The following is a 16,813-nucleotide window of genomic DNA, read 5'->3' as shown; positions in this document are numbered from 1 at the left end:
AAATCAGGAAAGCTTTTCATTCTTTTCTAGTCTACACATAAACTAAAAGAATGTGAGAAAAGAATATTTGTAGCTTCTCATGTTTACCCAGATGAAGTAGTTTCATCTTTTTGTGTGTCTTTTAAAACAGTTTTATGTATTTTATAATTAAAATATCTCAGAAATTTAAAATACACCCCAGAGAAACATGCTCAATGTTTTGGTTAAATTAAACAATTAAATGAATCATCTTTTCTTTTTAGTTATTACTGACAGAAACGTTCCCCCCTTGCATTCAGGAAATAAGTAATAAACCTGTTGAATTGAGCATAGCTGAGGGGAAATAAGTATCAATGGATCCCATTTGAAAAAAAATAACAGTATATAATATAATTACTACAAAGGAAATACGATGTTTCTGAATTGAGTTGAATGTACCAAATACATAAGAAAAGGAAAGCATTTTGTTAGAAAAATTTTGATCAATGGAATCTTCCTAACTGGAGATGTAAATTATTTTGTTTTAAATTGAACTCTCTCTAAGTTGGTTTTAATGCTGACTTTAATCCAGACTGTTTCTGGGGGCAACAGAGAACAGTATGTCCCTTTATTAAAACCACACAATCTTGGCCAGCTATTCTCTATTCCAACTCCATTATAATTTGGTCATATGTGTCACTGAGATGGCCACCAAGATCAGTCTAAGAGGTAATGCTGCATTGGCAGCACACAGCATAAGATATGCACAGCAATTGGTGTGCATATATTTGGGGTTACTACAAAAATATTCAAGGTCTGCTTTTTGAATTGCTAATGACTGAAGTGTGAAGGCATTTGCCAGTTTCTTGGGGTCCTTGTTTACCAACATTTTAGAGGGGGTGACCTCCCCTGAGTCCAGAGTTGAAAAATCAGGAAAGCTTTTCATTCTTTTCTAGTCTACACGTAAACTAAAAGAATGTGAGAAAAGAATATTTGCAGCTCTCCCTATCTGCCTTTCAACTTGGACATTGCTTTTTTCTTTGCTGTCATCTGGAAGAAAGACACTGCCAGACTTCTGTCTGATTAGCTCCAGGCTTTGTCAGATCCTGGCAAACTGTACCCTACCACACAAAGAAGTGTATGGGTTCAGATATATGGATCATCCAAAACAGCATAGAGTCACACCTCATTTCTGTTTGACTTCTGGCAGAAGATTTACCTTCCTAATTAAGTTCTGCTTAGACAAATAGAGTAAAATCCCAATTTTATATTTTCTTGGGGACTTGAATATTATTACAGAGATCAGACATGTCAATTGAGGGATTGAATAGGACAATAGGGAAAAGAAAGAATTAAATTAAGGTGAGATGAAATGCAGCAGTTTGCAAAGCAGCAAGTAAAACCATTACGAAGCATTTGTCTCACCCTCAACAATAACAAAGACATTTTCCTACTCTCTGGAAGTGTGGACATTATTTTAAGAGGCAGCTTTAAGGTGTCAAGATCCTAATATCTTTTATGAAGAGTCTGCCTGTGAAGCAGGCCTGAACACTAAGAAGTATTTTGTTTTATAATTTGTTCCTCATGTCTTGGTCTATAGCAAAATGGGGATATTTACTAATAGTTTCTGAGAAAGGTATACACGCCAAAAAAACCCACAATATTTTATTTGCAAAAGAAATTGAATATCTTTTGTGGGTAAAATATGCATTGTGATAGTATAAGCATCTACATTGTAATTTAATCAGTTGCCTTCTCTGGAGGCATTTGGGAATATGTTGTATATTGGGGAAAAATATTGTTTTGGGATTAAAAAGAAGGACAATGAGCAGAATGGAAAACAATAGTTTAAGGGTTGGTATACTTGTGGGTGACTTCTTCATTTGCTGGATTTTATATACTGTCCTTCAGTTTTTTTTTTTTTTTTGTTTTGTTTTGTTTTTTGTACAGGGATTGAACTCAGGCACTCAACCACTGAGCCACATCCCCAGACCTATTTTGTATTTTATTTAGAGACAGGGTCTTGCCGAGTTGCCTAGGACCTTACTAAATTGCTGAGGCAATTTAGTGAACTCGCAATCCTCCTGTCTCAGCCTCCTGAGCCACTGGGATTACAGGCCTGCGCCACCGCACCCAGCTGGATTTTTTCTCTTAAAACAAGTTTAATTATTAGTGCCTGGCATGTATCAGGTGTTCAGTAAATATTTGTTGAATACATAATAAATAGATTTTGGAATAGAAATGAATTTTTAGAAATTCTCTTTGACATATCAGCCTACATATAGATGATCAAGAGTTGACTTTTATTGATAGAAATGACTCTTTAGTGTATAAAAGAAAGTATAAACAGAAAGTATAAAAAAGAAAGAATAAAAATAAATCCAGGGCTCCCCTAACATAGCATTACTCAGAGTCTCTATGCCAAACTAAAGTACCTATTTCATGTTTTTTATAAAATTAAAATAATAAGGTTTGAGTGGTTAGGTAGCATGGTTCATATGGAAGCTCTTCTCTACTTTTCCAGTCCACAGGCTGCTTCTTGTTTCTTATATTACCCAAAGTATTTTGATTTCACTGAGCTTTCAAGTTGTGAGCTTTGAACGCAACCTCCCTAAGCTGTGACTTTCTCCAAAGTGATCCAGTCAGCAACCTCACTTTCTTTTGGTGAGGTAGGTGCTCTGTCAGCATTCTTCACTTCACTCAATCATATTCTTTTAAAAGAATAATTTATTTTAGCAAGTGATGGAAACTATATGAACCATGATTTATCCAATTCTACAAGGGAAAAAAAGGTTTTTCCTTTTTCTTTCCTTTGGAGAAAAGCATGCCAAAAGGACAGGTGTTTCAGGATAATCTGAATTGTAGATTGGGAGGAAAGACTGATATTCACCATCTATACAGTGAGTACCAGGTGGGCTTCTGCCTGTGAATGTATGAAAGAGTGGAAATTAACAGGGTATAGCCATGTACAGCTGGGTGTCTAAGCTAGGGGATCCAGAGTCTAAAGCCCAAATGCAAGAGGAGTTCAGAAATAGGGAGGCCCGTTGTAAACAGAGGAGTAGTGGTTGGAGAAAACCCAACTGATGGGAGTGATTTGGGATGGTCTCTGATGAAGAGCTCAGATTCAGATAGTTGAGGGAACTTTCAGAAGGAGAAGTATAAATATTACAGAGAAGCACAGCAAAGCAAATGAAACATTCAGGGGAATACAAGGAGAACACGGTGAAAAATGATGGGCTAGGTTGGAGTCAGCTTGAGAAGAAATTTGGATGCTAACCTGAAGAGGGGCTGGGTCACATTCCTATTTTGCTGCATAGAATTTCTGTGCTTTGCGACGTGAGTGCTAACAGAAAGCACCATTCCTGATGTCTCTCATATCTGAGCTCCTGAATATCCACCTCACAGTGTTTGGATTGTTTCTGAGGTGCAAATCCAGATTCTAAAAAGATGTAGCAAAATTGATTTATCAATTCATCAATTAATTGATGTCTGTTAGACATTAATGGTGTCTCTGAAAATGACATACTTGACATCTGGTTTTTTTTTCTTCTTATGTTGATGCTGAGGATCAAATCCAAGGTTTTGTGCATGCTAGGCAAGTGCTTTATCCCTGAGTTATATCTCCAGTTCCTGACAATGACATGCTTTTGAAAAAGTGACTCACACAGAGATAAAAGCATGGAGTGCCAAAAGTCTTTCCCAAATGAATTACTGAAGGTGATCTCTAAAGAAAGAAAGAAAATGATAGTAACTTTGGTACAACATCCTTCTTGCCCAAATTAGCTGGTGTTAGAAAGACTTTGGGCATGTGCTTTATAGTCTTTTAAATTGTTTGTTACCCCTTATTGCTTCTGGTGAGATATTTTGCCACGCCCTACTGTCCTCTGGCTATAACTTGGAGCTGGTTTTAGAGCACGGTATAGACAGGTGAGTGTAGCTTGTAGTATTTGTTATTTATTCTATTTTGTAATAAAAGTTAAAAAAATACAGCCAATTTCAGCAAAGCAGCAAAATTCCACAGTTCTTTCCTGTTTCCTTCATCATAATACTTAGTTCACAGTGTTTGTGGTGGGATTGAAAGGAACTTCTATTGCCTGGGACAGGCAAGCTATTGTGGACATTGTCTATACTTGGTACATGACTTAAAAAATCTATGACCATGGAGATGGAAGCACCTTTGGTCACCTCACAGTCACGGGGCCTAGTTTTGTAGATGGGAACAGATTTATCTCGTTTTATGTAATAGACATTTCCTGAAAAGTTGCATGGATATTGATATTTTCTTTCCTAACTATTATTTCTTTATGAGTTTATTTTACTTCCAGAAATTCTTTTTCTTCAATTATTATCTATTAACAAGAGCATCTACACATTCATTAATTAATCAAATGTTGATTGAGTTCCTACCATGTTATAGGAACTCTTCTACAAAGTGAATATACAGAGGTGAACAAAAATTATACTCGTGTCATTAAATTTTAGGCATAATGTACCCATAAGTCTCTTTGAGAGAGCACCCTGTTGATCAATCAGTGAATAATTATTTATTAAGTATTTCATATATGTTGAGTATTAGGTCAGGAGTGCAGGGAAATTTGGACTTCAAAGAACCCACCTCCTACTTGGAAATCCAAGAGACTAAATAAAGATTTTTATGCTGGTAGATCATTGAGGGCTCAAGTGTGCAGCAGCACAGCAGGCTGGAGCTGTTCAGAAGAAAAAAAATGTAAACGTAGGTCAGTGGAAGACTTGATAGAAACTACCAGAGGAACTGCTACTTAAAGCAACCTGCAACAGTGCCTTTGCTTGTGGCCCTTGTCTCTCCCTGATCTTTGTGCAGAACTCATTTACCATCTGTCTCTCCTGTACCTGGATTACCTAAGTAATTGCTTCTACTAGGTTCTAGGGCTCCAACCCCAAACCATCAAATACTTCTAGGAAATCAGGGGCTGAGGGAGCCCTCTCTTTGTAGGTAAGCATCTTCCCTAGCTGCCTGGACAATTGCAGAGGTAGTTACTTTTTAAAAAAATTTTATTAGTTATTAATGGATATTTATTTATTTATTTATTGTGCTGAGAATCGAACCCAGTACCTCACACATGCAAGGCAAGCGTTCTACCACTGAGGTACAACCCCAGCCCCAGAGGTAGTTACTTAAATTTTTTTTTTTAGTTTTAGATGGACACAATATCTTTATTTTTATGTGGTGCTGAGGATGAAACACAGTGCCTTTCATGTGTTATACAAGAGCTGTATCTCTCTACCACTGAGATACAACCCCAGCCCCAGGCAGTTACTTTTTTTTTCTTTTTTTTTTTGTACTGGGGAATGAACCCAGGGACACTTAATCACTGAGCCACATCCCCAGCCCTATGTTATATTTTATTTAGAGACAGGGTCTCACTAAGTTGCTTAGGGCCTCTCTAAGTTGCTGAGGCTGGTTTTGAACTCACGATCCTTCTGCCTCAGCCTCCCGAGCTGCTAGGATTACAGGCATGCGCCACCACGCCTGCTTCAGGCAGTTACTTTTAACTACTGACATTTTTGAGAATATTCTCATAGTCTTCATATATTTGCCTGGTTCTTTAATCAAGGAGAGTTCTAAAATAAATAGTACTACGAGTGTCTAGGGCATTTGTTCATCTGTTTTATAAAAGGGCAAGGGAAAAAAACCCTAAAAGATATTGGACATTCATTGGAAACACACATCCAAGCACTCTTCAAAATGAAAATGGATTATTTTCCAACAATTTATTTGTGAGTTACTGTTGGGAACACAGAAAATGTTTCCCTGTAGAAACAAGGTTCTACATGATGATTATGTTTTTTTTGGTTGGCCCACAACAGCCTGTTTAATACTTAATGTCACTAAACTATAGAACTAACAGAGACTAAGTGTTAGGTGTGATGCTGTGTCTCTGGGAAAATGTGTTCTGCATTCCAATTTGGAACACTAGGAAGTCAGTCCCTTTCTCTGAAGGAACAGGGGGGGTGTTGGGAGGGTACCCCCACTCTGGTATACAGACACTCCAGCAGCTGAGGTATCACTCATCCACCCCCATCCTTTAAAACTGGCAGCCAGTGTGGCTCCTGCAAGGGCTGTGGTGACAGGATAATGGGAGGAGGGGCAGGGGCAAGCCACACTGGTTGGCTGGCTGAAAGTCAGCTGGTTTTAAGCCCTCTGCTTCTTGACCTTGGCTTGGCAAGCACTACTGACAAGAAAGATTTCATCTTTTCCTTTCCTTCATGCCTACTCTCTTTTTGGTGAGATTATCCTAAATCAGTTGTTCTTTTGTGATCTCTCCTTTTAGACCAACGTGTCTATTTTATTCCTCATTCATCTTCCTCTTTCCTGAACACTTAATAGTCAACTGAAGATAAATCTCTATTGTGGAGAAAGCTGAATTTCCCCTAAAGGAGTGCTAACAGAAGAATGGAAGTCATAAGGTGTGTTACAGTGACGGGGGTAGGGGGCAGGAAGTAGATTTGGTAAATTTAAAATGGGGAGTAAACAGTGAGGGATTAAGCTCACATCTTGGCTCCTACCACAGGAGCTCTATGGAACTGAACTTCCTTGCTTCGAATTATATGAGGTTCAAGTCATTCAGAAGCCCATATTAGTTACATAAAATAATTATAGAAATTCATAGAGACAAAAGAACATAGATTTTTTAAATTGTCCACAATCAAGTCCAAATGCCTCTTGGCAGCAAGATAGAGGTAGAATTTATAAATAGGTCATTTTAAAATGACATTTGAAACATCAACTTATAAAGAGATAATAATTACCTCAGTCTATAATACCCAAGACTCTCTTGTTCTCATTCTACACTATCCAACCCATTTATAATTATAACCTGGCTTACCAGGTGGATTTATATATGGAGAGAGAATGCCTGGCCATGAAATGAGAGTACCCAGTCCTCTTAGTAGTTCATTTTATCCAAAATTAAGAAATTGGCATTTTGGTTTATGTGTTGGTCTTTGGTGAACTTGGCTAGTGTAATGCCATTCTCAAGATCCTTGAGGATTGAAGACCAGATTTTGGACCCGGGAGACCCAGCTAAGCTGCTGCCTTTGAGAGCTCCTATTCAAAGATGCACCATCAGGCCTCTCATTGATTTCCTTAAGTCAAAGATACCTCTCAATTTTCATATGGGAAAGCCACAGAAAAGTAGTGCTGCCTCCTTAAGGTCCTTATAACTGCTCAGGAGTGACAAACCTAGGATTGGGATCAGGGTTTTCTGACCCCCAACACCAGTTTTCTTTTCAGTATACCTCGGTTGCTGCAGCTATAGTACACAAGTCAGATCTTGTTCTCTAAATTTCTGAAACATAGAGAAATGGAGAAAACAAAAGTAGAGTACAGACTTTGGTCTCTTAAGTTTGTTCCACATCAATAGGAAGAGTTATTATTTAAAACCAGGCAGGGTACAAATGCCATCCACTGTATTCTATTAAGTGGAATGCCAGTGGGCAATGAATCAAGTTTCTGAACTAAGAACATTATTTTTACTGACTTTGTGACTGCTATTAGTAGGAGCTATGTGAAAGCATCCCAGGTCAAGTTCCCAGAGCCAGGCACAGTATTACCCAGTCAGATATGACTAAGCAGCTCAGATTTGCTTGCTCTATCTCACTATGTAATGACTTTTCCTCCAAAGTTCAAGGGTTCAGGTGCTCAGCTCTGAGGATTTATTTATATTCTAAGTCAATTTAAAATTTTGTTCAGTAAGCTGGGTGTGGTGGCACATACCTGTAATCCCAGCTACTCTGGGAGGCTGAAGCAGGAGGACAGCAAGTTTAAGATCAGCCCCAGAAACTTAGGGAGACCCTATCTCAAAACAAAAAAAAAAAAATCAAAAGATCTGGGAATGGAACACAGTGGTAAATCACCCATGGGTTCCATGTTTAGTACCACATGAACAAAACAACAATAACAACAACAACAGCAACAAAGATTTTGTTCAATAAGAGTAAGAAAAATAAGGAAGAGCTGAAATGTTCTTAAATATTTGGAATCATTTTTTTTAAAACATAAGTTGTATATCCTTGTGGTCCCACTGAATCACTTGCTTTTCAGTTGCTTAAATTTCTTAAAGTTGAGTGATGGAATCTACTGTGATCACCCCAAACCATAAGTTATCTTTAATGGAAGTTGATTGGGTATTACTGAAGCTAAGATGACCAGGATGTGGCTGGAGTGCTGTGACTGGTTGACTTAGATAGTCACAGCATAATACCAAGGAAATTGGGGGCTGAATGTCACTGCATGTGACCGATACCTTGGGCCTGTTTGCCTTAGCTTAGTTTGGTCCTGTAACCACAAGCTGAACCCCACCCTATTAGCAACTCACAAAATACGGACTGTGTAGCTCTTCCCCACTTCTGGCAAAAGGGGCCAAGTGCCTACTTAGTCAGAGCTGTCCCCTGAAATCGGAAGGACAGCACAGGAATTAAGCAAAGCCCCTTCAAGACAGTCTAGGCATGTGGAAGATTTTCTCTTCCCCACATTTAGTTGAATTAGTCATTTTACAGGTTGAACCAACTTGCTTCAGATGAGGAAGGTTCTGCTTGTGTTGACAGCAGCAAGGGATTTCTTTTTGTGTAGAAAACCACAAATTGCTTTTTCATGTTTTTCTGTTTCACAGAAATATAAAGCGTGCACACAGAGCTACAACACCCCTCAGGGCACTTATGTGTGTGTTTTTATTGGCTCTATCCCTTTCTTGTTCTGTGACTTAACTACTCCAAGTCTTATTGTTTACCTAAGAAATGAAGGAAATAATTGTGCCCCTAGTGCAGGAGTTCTGGGAGAACCAAATGCAATGAAAAAATACACAGTTTAGTCCATTTTTGCTGCTATAACAAAATACCATAAGCTGGATACTTTATAAACAATGGAAATATATTTCCCATGATTCTGGAGGCTGGGAAGTTGAAAATCAAGGCACTAGTAGCAGATTCACTGTCTGGTGAGGACATGCTTACTGTGTCCTCACTAGGTGGAGGGGGCAAGACAGCTCTCTGGGATCCCTTTTATAAGGCCACTGATCCCATTCAGGAGGGCTCCATCTTCATGAACTAATCAGCTTCCAACGACCCCAACTTCAATTACCATCAGAAATGGGATTAGGTTTAAATGTAAGAATGTAGGGCCTGGGTACAAACAATCCAACCATAGCAATATATATGTAATCTCCACTTGTGGTGTTAGGCACATGGTAGGGGCACAGTAAGTCAGTAATGGTAGCTATAAGATTAGTGAGGGAATGGAACAGGGGATCAGGGGAGTTTCTTCTCATGTGCTTCATTGCTTTTGTCAGTTTAGGGACAGTGTCTTAAAATAGCACATATGTTGAAACCGAAAGCTACTCCAAAAGAATCTACTTGTAAAGTCATAAAAATATTAACTTCTGCTCAATTTGTACTGACAGATCCCAACATTTGAGAATTAGCACCTGGTGTTTAGTGGATGGAAAATAGATTTTGTTGTCATTGTGGATATCCAGAGTGGAAAAGTGTGGGGAAACATAAATATTTAAAAGCAAAATGTCTCTCTCTATATATATTTCAATCCTATATTTGCTCATATAGGATTGAACCCTAGGCTGGCAATTTATAAATGCTTAAAAAAATATTTAATGAAGTTTAGTCCCTGTCTCTCCTATTACTTACACAGAGTGGTGTAAATATTTTTGCTCTTGTTACAGTCGAATCTTGCCTCATTCTGTTGCAAAAGTGGTACTTTGAAACTATCTCTCTGTAATCTAAGAAGCAGTCCTTTTTTTCTTGTTGGCGTCACAGTAGTGGTAAAATGAATGGGGGGCAGAAATCCTGCTGTTCATCTGATCTTCACAGATCTAACTGGAACTAACTAGCTTATTTCTGGTGCAGAATAGATGTTAAGAAAGTTCAGAGTTAGAGAAGATAATGCTAAGTGAAGTTAGCCAATTCCCCAAAACCAAATGCCGAATGTCTTCTCTAAGGAGGCTGATTCATAGAGGGGTGGGGGGGGGGAGCATGGGAGTAATAGACGAACTCTAGATAGGGCAGAGGGGAGGGAGAGGAAGGGAGGGGGCATAGGGTTAGAAATGATGGTGGAATGTGATGGACATTATTATCCAAAGTACGTGTATGAAGACACGAATTGGTGTGAGTATACTTTGTATACAACCAAAGATATGAAAAATTGTGCTGTATATGTGTAATAAGAATTGTAATGAATTCTGTTGACACATATAAATAAAAAAAAATAATTAAAAAAAGAAAGTTCAGCTACTCTGGGACTCAGTTACATACCAGAGATGCTAAGCAGGCTAGTGAGGCTTGTACAAGATGCCAGAAGATGGGTATGTATCATCATAAGTTTGTCATGATGGAACTTTGAAAAATTCCTTTGAAAAGGACTTTGGAAAATCGCATACAACATAAACATGCGCCTATACTTTACCTTTTAACATATTCCACTGCTTTTCAGACAGATAGAAGAATTGGTTCTCTATTTTGTATGTATGAGTGGCAGTAGGCCAAAGCAAGTGGTCTATACTGCAATATACCTTTCTCACACCTCTCCACATTGAGGGATTCTTCCTTGCTTTCTCCCAGCTGAGCATCAGAGCCATCAGTCTTTCTGCACATCATCATCTCTAAACTTGGTCTCCCACTCTCATTTCCACTAAGGCAAACATGAGTGATAAGTAGCTGAAAGTATGCTTTTTCCCAAATAATATTTCCATTTTGTAGGGGATAGATCTTTATGGAAGAAATATCTGGGGTGGAATTTTTAATATTATTCAATTTGGAGCTTGGGAGGGTGTGGGGTGGTGTAGGATATTCATAGTTGTATCTAAGCTTCTGACTACTTTGAAATAATAATGGTGAGGCTTTGCCTTTTCTCTCTCCATACCAGTCCCTTGTGGCCTCTTGCAGTTCCTTCCTGTATAGTTCCTAGTACTATAGAATAGACTTGGCAGTGACAGCAACAGTACCCATGGATAGACTTGAGTATATTGTGGTTTTCTGAAAAGGGAACTGCACAGTCCAGGCAACTTCCCTCAAGCAGATGCAATGATTCTTGTTGGTACACATTTCATTTTCTTATCAGTTTGTTCTTAAATTAGTACAAATGAATAATTCTGACGTTTCCATGAATAAGCAGTCAATTAACCTGGATAAGGAGCAAGCAAAACAAAAAGGGGAGATTTTTATCAGTTTTTGCTTATCTACCTTATTCTGCTAGTATTTATTTCTGGTTATAATTTTACTCTACTCACCTCCCCCCACACCCATCCAATGAATATATCTACATGCACACACACATATTCACTCTGCCTTTGAGAATCACAGGCTAAAGACAAGTGATTTTTTTGCTTTGTGACTAGTTTGGCATAGATGTCATTAACCCTTTCCTACTTGACCACTTTTGAGGGGATTCAATATGTCTGGAATCCTCTGGGGTTCTGAATACTCTTTCTAGAGTTTACTGCATTTTGTTCACCCAGGGTTTGACAAAAATAGAATTCTTAATTTGCTCTTGGAAAACTTCTCATTTTATATTGTAGCAGTCAGAAATTATTTGGATTGTAGTGTCATTTAACTCTTTAGTAATATTAATGCTACCCTTTTATTAAAAGTCTGGCAGTGTTTCCTTTTTAGGTACAGTTGGTCTCTTCAGTCATTTAACTTTGAATCCAAACCATTCATGGATTGGGTGAATAGTAGAATCCCAAAATAGTCAGACTTGTGTAGGCTCACATTTGCATGAATCTATATTGCCCCCAGACTTGGTGAATAAAAGGATATTACATATTTCCATTCTAGAAACAAAGTTTGGGGCTGGGGATGTGGCTCAAGCGGTAGCGCGCTCGCCTGGCATGCGTGCGGCCCGGGTTCGATCCTCAGCACCACATACAAACAAAGATGTTGTGTCCGCCGAGAACTAAAAAATAAATATTAAAAATTCTCTCTGTCTCTCTCTCTCTCCTCTCTCACTCTCTAAAAAAAAAGAAACAAAGTTTGATTCTTCAATAATATGTACAAAAATAAGATAAAAATTATCTTGACATGACTCCCAGAAAATATGCAGATTAAAAATGGAACAAATGGCTCTACCTAATGGGAAGACAGACCCTTCAAAATCAGTATTAATCATGTCCCATTTGAAAAGGTACATGTGACTCTCATCACCATATTTGGGGAAAAATGATGTAATCTGTTTTCTTCAAGAGACTTTTAAAATCCTGGAATGAGATGTTTTTTAGAAGGAGCATTTCTGTATTTCTACACTGTCAACTAGCAATTAATAGATTGAGCCTATGCCTGAGAATGCTTCTAGTTTCAAACATATGTGTTAGAGACTATAAGAAGTCTCAACATTTGTTTCCTAAAGGCATAAAACAGAGGTTTATTTAGGAGAGTAGATACACATTCAAGGGACAATGGGGTGGGGGAACAATCTCACAAGAGACATACCTTTTGGGTAAAGCAAGGAATATGCACTCAAGGGAGAATGTGGGCTATCTCCAGAGGGAGAGATGACAACCCATTGGTGTGGGGTGTTAATATTTACAGAAGGTCGTTGCTAGGGGCTGGACAAGAGATGGAAGTGGGGTGGAGCTACACAATTTTGTGCCAGTTTTTCCTTTGCTTGTACATTTCCCTCATTTTACAAGGGCATGGACCAAGGGCATGTACCTTAAGCTCAAGATTTACAAGTGTGTTTTCTGCATCTCAGTGGCTTGTGGATGTTTCCTTTAAGATTCAGTATATCTCTCTCTTTATCCTAATTCCCTATCTCATTTCCCTCCCCGAGATATTGATCCCTTAATCTTGAGACTTGGTGAGGGGTGAAGATCCATCTTCTTAGGGCTACTTCAGGCCACCAAGAGGTGATGACCTGCTAGTAAGGGACCAGAAGTCTCACCCTCACTGTTATAAAGAAGATAGACACTCTCAATACATTTTAACATGTTGAATACATGGAAAAATTAACAATTTTAAACTGTATTTAAAACAATAACAAGTGATTGGTGTCTTCACTAGGGACAGTAGCATATCAGCATGTAATTGTGACGGGGAAAGTGAAATTTTCTATTTACTTAACAGTTTGTTGCTAAAAGATGAGTGGTATCAGGAAGGCCAGAGGTTATATTTGGAAAAGTCACCTAAGGCTGGGAAGAACCCATAGGCTCTGCCAGGCAAAGGTTTATATTTTCTCAGTTCTAAGATGAACTGCAAAGGGCAAGATGAAGCAGTAGAATCCAAAAACTGAGGCTGGGGGCAAAAGGCAGACCTGGGCAGAAAGTTTGGCAACATGGAGTTGGGATCCCAGGCAATTGGCATCCAGCAGTCAGCACTAGGGAGGAAGGGGATTAGAGAGAAATGCACTTCAGAAAGTGCCCCTAGTGAACACAGAGAATAAACTGTAAAGATGAAAGTGTGTCAAAAAGGCTCCACCTGCTTATTTGTGGACGGTTGAGGACATTCTGTAGGTGATAGGCATTAACTATAACCTAGGCACACGAGCTTCCTGTAACTGGGCTGAGCATATTGATATGTTTAGGTCAAAAGAGCAGGTCTGAGTATGTGCTGTGCATTTCCGGGTGGGCGCTGCCTTCTCAGCTTGGCTCTCATTTCCCATTACTGCTTTGCTGTGACTCACTGATGGCCTGCCACATGTCATTAGGCAGCTCAGCTGCTGCTCTCATTTCTCCCAAAGGTATACAGAGGTTTGCATCTTGGCTTTTACATTTTTTTTCCTCTGAGAGCTGGAGGAAGTGGCCTTTTCACAGTTTGGTTCATTGAGTTGAATACTTATCGTGTCTTACAGTTTCAATATTTCTTGCTCATAGGTATTTGATCCTGATGACCTTTATTCAGGGGTTAATTTCTCCAAGGTTCTGAGTACTCTTTTAGCTGTCAACAAAGCAACAGAAGGTAAGTAAAGTTTGTGATTTATGAGTTCTGGGTGACATTTTTGAATCCATGTGTTTCTGATTGTTCTAAGAGTCAACCATGCCCTGGATTGATTAATTGGTGAAAATTTGCCCCTTTTGCCCCCAAATAAACCCCAACAAATATCAAATACTTTAATTTTTCATGGTTTAAACATACTTATCACCATATTTAAACATGCATATCACAGAGGTATTCTAATACCCTTAGTACAATAATAGGAACAAAGAAAACCCAATTTTGTTCCAAAACTTTTGAATAGTCAACTCAGTATAGCAAGACAAAAAAAAAAAGAAAAAAAGAAAAGACCAGTTCCCTCTTTTTAAAATAAAGTTTACCAAGTACAGCCATCACTTCCCTTTCCACACTAGGAACACATTTTTCTCATAGTCTTCCCTGTGCCTGTGTGTATGTTGAAGGAACCCCTCAGTAACCTTGCACTGGAAATGAAACTTCAAGGTCTTAGTAAATTAAAAGTATCTTTTGTTTAAATGCTTACCATCCATTACATTGGAGGTTATTAAATATAAATCCTAGTAAATTTGAGGAAAGTGTTGATAAACTTAAGAGTGGAATTTCACTCCTTCTATGATACAGTGTCTTACCTACAGTGGTAGTAATAATCATAGTTCAAATTCTTTGAACCCTTTCCCTGGGTCTAGCCTGTCCTAAGAGCCCTAAGTGGTCTTATTCCATGTTTGAAACACACCTGGGGATAGGCATTATTATTATTAGGTCCCTATTATCAATAAGGAAAGTCAGGTCCGCAGTTGCCCAACTAGAAAGTGGATGAGTTAGAATTCAAACTCATACCTGACTGACTTGAGAGCCCTTGAACTCAAATCTGAATCTTCCTGCTCAAACTGTTAGAGAGGCAAGAAGCTGTGTGCCCAGCACTGCCAGGTTTTACCAAGAAAGTGGAAGGCATGGTTCCCCTGCCCTTGGAAAAATTACCATCTATTTAGGGAGACTCAACTTACCCAGCAGAAACAATTGGAGAGCAAGAACAGACAATATAATCAAGTGCCAAATAAGATGGAACATCTAGGAAGCTATCAAGTAATTATAGTTTTAGTCAAAAGAGCTGTATATAATAGCAAGACATGGAAAAATACTTCTTTAAAGTTGTTCTTTTGCTATTTGAAAAAAATGCATTTGAGCTATTGCAAGGCATATAGCAGAAAGTACATCTAATTCAAGTAACTATATTTAACACACATGACAACTATCCAGTTCTGGGCAGGGAGGATCATATAATTCTAACATTATGCCACACAAATTATATGTTCCTTTGCCAAACTCTCCTAGCAAGTTTTACAGTCTCTTCCCTTGCCGCAGATATTTATAAAGATACAAGAAGGTGAAAGTTAAAACCCACAGCATCAAGGAAATTACTTGGATACTGAGCTTGTCGCCTAGGGAATGTTTGGGCTTTAGACTTTTGCAGTTTATATCTTTTAAAAATAAATGGAGAGGAAAAGAACCCTCATTTGAATTTGTCAAGAAGCCAGATTCTCTCTTTAGTACACTTTCAGCATACTGAAAACATCCAACTCAGCTTTGGTCTGATCAAATTTCACAAGGTTTCAAGGAAGAGAAGACTCCTGAGTTTGATTTTAAACAACAAATTATTCTAGTATCAAGATCGCATCTGTCTCAGACACGCACTCTTTCTTATTCTCATTCTCCACTCTTCCCACGGCACACTAGGGAGATTTTAGATTGTATGTGCCACATAAATCCTTACATGTAAGAAAGAGCCACTGAGTTATGGGCCAGAAAACAGGGCAAGAAATTTAAAATATTTCAAAGTAATAAGAGCCACAAACAGCTGTTTGGTACCCGATATAGTTCTGCCTTGGATAACAGGGCATATAGTTGCGACTGGTTCAGGAAGGAAGAGTTGTAGGGAATGGGTTAAGAGAAAATGTGGTTCTGTCGCTGCTTTTCATTCTACTGGAGAGCAATGGCCAGTAAGGTTAAGAACAAGAAGTTGGCCACCAAAAAGGGAGGAGGCAGGGGTGGGGGTGGGTTTGAAACACAGTTGGCATGTTCATAACAATACCATTGGAATTATAGCTAGGATGCTTTTTATAAAGTCCCATACAAGATAATGTTATATTGTAGATGGTTTTCTGACCTGAGTGCTTCCTTTACCATGCCTTTTCCTCTTTTCACAGATCAGCTCTCAGAAAGACCATGTGGACGTTCCTCTTCTCTTAGTGCTGCTAACAGTTCTCAGACAAACCCACAGGGAGCAGTTTCTAGCACAGCTCTAGGGCTGCAAAAGCAGGCAAAGACAGTGGTAAGTATAGTCCCCAATTCTCCCTGTCTGTTTTAAAATTCATAAAATAGGACTCATATCCCAGTTGCATTTTCATATGTGGTGAAATTGTCATTCTGTTTGTTTTGGGTGCCACCAAGAAAACTAGCTATAAACTAAACACCCATTCAGGCTAGACTTTGGAACAAATCAGGCATGTGGGGCCCAGAGTCTGAAAATCAGGGTTAAAGCCCCAGCTTGGCTGCTTATTAGAATCTGGCAAGTTACTTAACTGAGAGTGCTATACAAATATAAGTTATTATGACAATTCTGGATGACACTTTGCTGTTATTTTCCCTATTCCTTGGTTTATTAGAACTAAGTGGGTACCTGGCACTTTAGTAGGCAATCAATAAATATTCAGTGCTGTTCTTAGCATTATTGTCACCTTTATTTTTCTCTTTGAGTAAGACTTGATTTTAAATATCAGCCTATGATGAACTTTTATATTGAGATCTCCCAGTTGTCTTTGCATTTGGTCTTTTTGTGTGTGTGTGTGGGGGAGGGTATGGGGATTTAACTCAGGGGCACTTGACCACTGAGCCACATCCCTACCCCCCTTTTTATATTTTATTT

General features: G+C 38.6%; 1 protein-coding gene across 5 annotated transcripts in view; it reads left to right on the top strand.

Annotated features, from left to right (window-relative positions):
- The window catches only part of ARHGEF6 (Rac/Cdc42 guanine nucleotide exchange factor 6), a 115,386-nt gene that overhangs the window by 14,868 nt on the left and 83,705 nt on the right, over window positions 1–16,813 (top strand). For 4 of the 5 annotated variants that reach the window (XM_081276678.1, XM_081276680.1, XM_081276679.1 and 1 more), the window contains 2 exons: window positions 13,812–13,896; window positions 16,095–16,219. In XM_081276678.1, the coding sequence (XP_081132804.1) occupies window positions 13,812–13,896; window positions 16,095–16,219 (210 nt within the window). Of the gene's footprint in view, window positions 1–6,269; window positions 6,406–13,811; window positions 13,897–16,094; window positions 16,220–16,813 lie in introns of all 5 variants that reach the window. The other variant, XM_081276682.1, reaches the window with a different exon arrangement.

Source organism: Spermophilus citellus (genome assembly GCF_964194105.1).
Source record: "Spermophilus citellus genome assembly, chromosome: X".
In the NCBI taxonomy this organism is placed as follows: domain Eukaryota; kingdom Metazoa; phylum Chordata; class Mammalia; order Rodentia; family Sciuridae; genus Spermophilus; species Spermophilus citellus.
Note: the sequence above shows the minus strand (reverse complement) of the source record. Positions and strands in the feature narration are given on the sequence as shown.